General features: G+C 57.2%; 1 protein-coding gene across 1 annotated transcript in view; it reads right to left on the bottom strand.

The window, feature by feature from the left end:
- Nucleotides 1-1,976: 1,976 nt before the first annotated feature.
- Nucleotides 1,977-4,634, bottom strand: part of BPIFB2 (BPI fold containing family B member 2) — a 17,731-nt gene continuing 15,073 nt past the window's right edge. The window contains exons 11-15 of the mRNA XM_006144146.1: nt 4,473-4,540; nt 4,275-4,320; nt 3,522-3,585; nt 3,107-3,183; nt 1,977-2,018 (exon numbers count right to left, since the gene is read on the bottom strand). Coding sequence (XP_006144208.1) covers nt 1,977-2,018; nt 3,107-3,183; nt 3,522-3,585; nt 4,275-4,320; nt 4,473-4,540 — 297 coding nt within the window. The remainder of the gene's footprint in view (nt 2,019-3,106; nt 3,184-3,521; nt 3,586-4,274; nt 4,321-4,472; nt 4,541-4,634) is intronic.

Here is a 4,634-nt window from a genome sequence, read left to right as displayed (position 1 = left end):
TGTGCCGAGGGAACCCCACAGAGACGGTCGCCCCATCCACAAGCAATAGCCAATCCCACCCCACCCCACCTGCCTGGTGCGTCCCTCCCCCTCCCTCTCCCGTGCTGCTGGCAAGTGGACTAAGGCCCTCATTGATGTGCAGGTTAGTGGATGGATGAACGGAGAGATAAGTGGCTGGACGGGTGCATTACTAGACCACTGACCCATGAGAGGATTCTGCATATCGAGCTCATAATCTTCTTCTTGGTTCCTAACTTCCTTTCAGGTCAGAGATACGTCTTAGACTTTCCCTCCCTCCCACCGTCCTGACTACCTAGGACTGCGCCTCTATTAAGCCCCAATAAAAGCAGAATTCATGAACTAATTAAGCAATCAAAGTAAACAAAAGCCGCACTGCACTGAGCAAATCAGGTCAGGCTTTACGGTCTGCCCCGGGTCTGCCCCTGTGCACTCGCTCCTCTCCACCGCCGAGACCTGGGCTCAATCCAGGCCCCTCTGCTTGTCCCACTTGAGACTTTAGGGACAAACCTGTCACCCTCGTGGAAAGCTGCAGGTACCGCACTGTACCAAAGGCTTCGCTTACTGATGAAGTTGTGGCACATTTTACACCCCAAAAGGGATGTAAACAGAACCTGAATCCTGTATATCCAGCAGGAAGGAATCCTGTCTCTGGCTACACGATGAGCTTCTCCGGAGTGAGGGGTGGCATGGCTTTGGCTGGCCGGTGTCTGCATCCCTTGGTCTGCTCTGGTGTGACCCTCTAGTGTGACGAGCGTTAGGGGTAAGGACTGAGATGTGTTCCATGAGAGCAGAGAGGCAAAGCCCAGCAAGCAGGCCCTGCCCCCTTAGAACAGGAAACTTCACGGGACCAGAGGAAACCAAAGATGGAGAAGCTGCCCAGGAAGGCAGTGAACTCCTCATCCCCTAAAGCTGTGACTTGGGACACAGTCCAGGCAGGGGAGCTGGTGAATGGAAGAGGGGATGGGACATCTCAAGCCTGGGTTCCAGGGAGATCACAGACTGAAGGACCTGCCACCATCCAGCTCTGAGCCTCTGGGCACAGTCCTCTCCTTGAGGGGCCGCAGTTTCCACATCTACAGAGTGGGACAGAAGACCCTGCCTGCCTGATGCACGGGGCTCGGGTGGGGTTCTAGGAGCACCAGGGGGCATGACACCAGAGGGGCAAAGGTATGGGCATGCTGCAGGCAGGGCTCGCAGTGGTGTTCGAGACTTCCAGAGCATCGTGCTGACCTTCAAGGTCCTCTCTCAAAGTAGGGGCTCCATAGGGCCTGGATGGCACAGTGGTAAAACAACTCCTCCCTGAGCGGCCAGGCACGCAGCTGCCCGTGATCCAGGACCAGCTGAGGCCGGGCATGGGTCACAGCATCACAATTCCGGTGGGAGCTGTCCCTCTGTCTGTCTGTCTCTCCGTCTCTTTCTCTCTCTCTCTGTCTTGCTCACAGAAGAAATAAAGAATTTATACATAGCACACGTATATTAGGGGCTTCCTGGGCAGAAGGTGATAGTCAGCAGCTGTGGTCAGAGATAGGTCACATCTTCTTCCTCTTTGATTGCTCCAAGTACAGACGGGACCCAGAGACTGCACGCAGGGAACTGGCCTCGGGTACACAGTTTGCTGGGCCTGACTGAAGTTGCAGCTTAAGAGCAGACGTTTAATGCAGTGAGGGGACAGGTGTGTACTGAAGGAGGAACCTGCTCCCCATCAGGAGAGAGGAGGGGCGAGGGAAGAGTAGGGAGGTGAGGGAAGAAGGGATGGAAGAGGAGGGAGGTGGGAAGGAGAGGAGGCGAGGGAGGGAAACCCAGACACTCAGTGAAGATGAAATAGCCCAGTTGGGCAGTCTGGTTTGCTGATGATGACTAAGCATGGCTTGGCCTCAGTTTCTCTAGTGGTTTGGGGTAAGAGGGTCCCCTGAGCAGCAAACTGGCCCATCCTCAGCCTTTCCAGTGGACCTGCCTCAGCGCTGGTAGGAGAGTCCGCTGGATATCACGACGTAGCCCTGCAGAGCACAAAGAAGCACGGGGCCAGGTCAGAGGCCACATGGTGACAGGGAGGCCCCCAGCTCGCCCTCAGTCTGGCTCTGAGTTCATGCTCCACCGTCCTTGCTGTGTGTCCTGAGGAGAGTCCTTCACCTGCTGGGCCCCCATTTCCTGCTCTGCCAATGGTGGTGGAGAGCTGGCAAGACTGCTCTGAGGATGAGGTGAGACCCCTTAGGAAGAGCATCCAGCATAGTACTATTGTTTGGGGGGTATATTTTTAGAGAGATTTTTGCACTCACCAGGGAGACAGAGACGGAGAAACAGAAAACATAACCCTCAGCAGGGCTATGGCCATGCAGCAATCCTTTCTCCTAGTCTCCTTTTGGGATTTTAGGCACACATACACTTGCGCCCAGCGTGAGTTTTAAGCTGCCAGGTCCAGGACTCGGACCACGGTCGACTACATGGGAGTCCAGCAGCGTAACCATTACACCATCTGCTGCTCCCAATACCGCTGCTGTTTTAGGACTCGGAGTCCAGAACCATCAAGTATCTTCTTCAAGTCCAAGTCTTCCCGGCAGAGCCAGGCACTCCCATGTTGTCCCTACTCAATACTGCACTGCAGAGACCTTCTGGAAGGCTGCTAACCATTCATCCATCCAGTCAACACATCCACACGGAAGCTCCACTACAAACTGAGCCCCATGGCAGGTGCGGGAGCAGAAGAGAGCAAGCGGGACTCAGGCCCTGCCTGTACATAGCTCAGTCGAGGGCCACGTCACCCAGCACAGTGGCAACTAGCCTTCAGATACCAGAGGGGCCACACTCATCCCAGGGCACAGGATCTCAGGATGGTCGGAGGACTGAGTCCCCAAGGATGGCCTGGTGTGACATTCCATGAGGACTAGGCAGGTGAAACCCTCCTACCAGTGTTTCCCGATGTCCTGAATTTTCCATCTCATTGCTTGGTCTTGGCAGGAGCAGGGCTCATCCCCAGGCCTGGCTGACCCTGAGACCCACTGTCTCTACTAACAGGGAGGGAGAGAGAGAGGTGAGCCCCACCTCTCTGAGACAGCCTCCCTCCAAGGTCATACCCAAAGGCTCTCACCTCATGGACAAAGACCTCTGGGTTGGCGTAGAAGAGGTTGACCACGTTGGGGAGAGCAAGTCCTATGCCCAAGAGAGCTGCAGGTGGGATAGGAGAAACTAAGTTCAGCCGGAAGTGGCGACGGCTCAACACAGGCAGCCCCACACCCAGGTCTTCCTGTGCGCCAATGGCACTGAATCCTCACCGAGCAGGAGGACCCTGTTGTTATCATTCCCATTTTACGGAAGGGACAGCTGAGACCCAGAGGGACAGGAATGCAGCAAAGATCACACAGCTGCCAATGATCGTGTGCCAAGATACCCCATGGGCAGCTGGAGTCCAGATACCACCCTCTTAACCTCCGCCTGGAAGGCAGGCAGGGCCCAGCACTGAGCACCGGCAGGTGTGAGGTCGGCTGGGCAGGGGCAGAGCTCACCATTGAGGTGGTCCAGCAGGGGCTTCTCAAACACGGTGCCCACGAGCTTGTGCACTTGATCTATCTGCAGCCACAGCCAGGGAGATGGGGCCCACCCCAGCAGAGGTCCGGGAGAGAGGGACAGTTAGGCACAGGCATAAACACAGACAGACAGACAGATGGATGGCAGGAGCACAGGCAAAGGGCGGAGGGCAAGTCATCCCCACCCTGGCTCAGCGGGAGCCCAGCTACATCCCGGGGCGGGAACACAGTGCCCGCCCAAGAGGAGACCGAGGCAAGCCCTGACTGCTGGTGTTCACACTGTGTGACCACTGCCAGACTGCCTGGTGCCAGGCAACCCCCAGACAGACAGTCCGATGGCTGGGTAGAGGGTTGGGGCATATCGACTGATAGGCTGACTGACAGCTGGATGCACGATGGCTGGTGGCCCCACCGTGTGACGTGACCGAAGGAATGGCAGACACTGACTAGTCCAAATGACCAATGGAGGCCTGGGCTGAGGGCTGGGCTGACAAGTCACCTACTACCAGGCAAACTGACAGGCAGGGGGCTGACTGACCAGCAGACAGCCTATGACTGACGGACAGGCGGAAAGCTGAATGGTGACTGTCCCCGAGCACCCCGGGAAGCCTGATTCTGGTGGCATATACAGGCACATGTGCACAGGTGCACCCACACACAAGTACACCCTCCCTCCCTAGTGTCAGACCTGCCCCACCCAGAAGGGGTCTCCGGAGAGCCGGGCCCACTCACATCAATGAAGCCCACGTTGGAGGAGGCCACGGTGAGCTGGACATCTCTGAAAGAGAAGAGGGGCCTCAGGACATGGCCGGAAGCCTCCCACCCCACACAGCCCACTGCTTCCCTGGCTGACACCACGAGTGAGGGTGATTAGGGCCCATTGCACGAAAGGACACGCTGAGGCTGCTGGGCCCAGGAGGCTCTGCTTACCCCAGGACAGACGTGGTCGCCTGCAGCCTCACCTTGGACACGGAGAGCTGGAGGGTCAAGTTCACTACCTGGGTGTGGCGGGGAGCAGGTTAGAGGGCACAGGCCAGGCCACCAGCTATATCCCCACTGACTGAGGCAGCAGGTGTTCGTGGAGCAACCGCC

This window comes from Tupaia chinensis, unplaced genomic scaffold (assembly GCF_000334495.1).
Source record: "Tupaia chinensis unplaced genomic scaffold, TupChi_1.0 Scaffold000115_1, whole genome shotgun sequence".
Lineage (NCBI taxonomy): Eukaryota > Metazoa > Chordata > Mammalia > Scandentia > Tupaiidae > Tupaia > Tupaia belangeri.
This window is presented reverse-complemented; position numbering and strand designations above follow the sequence as displayed.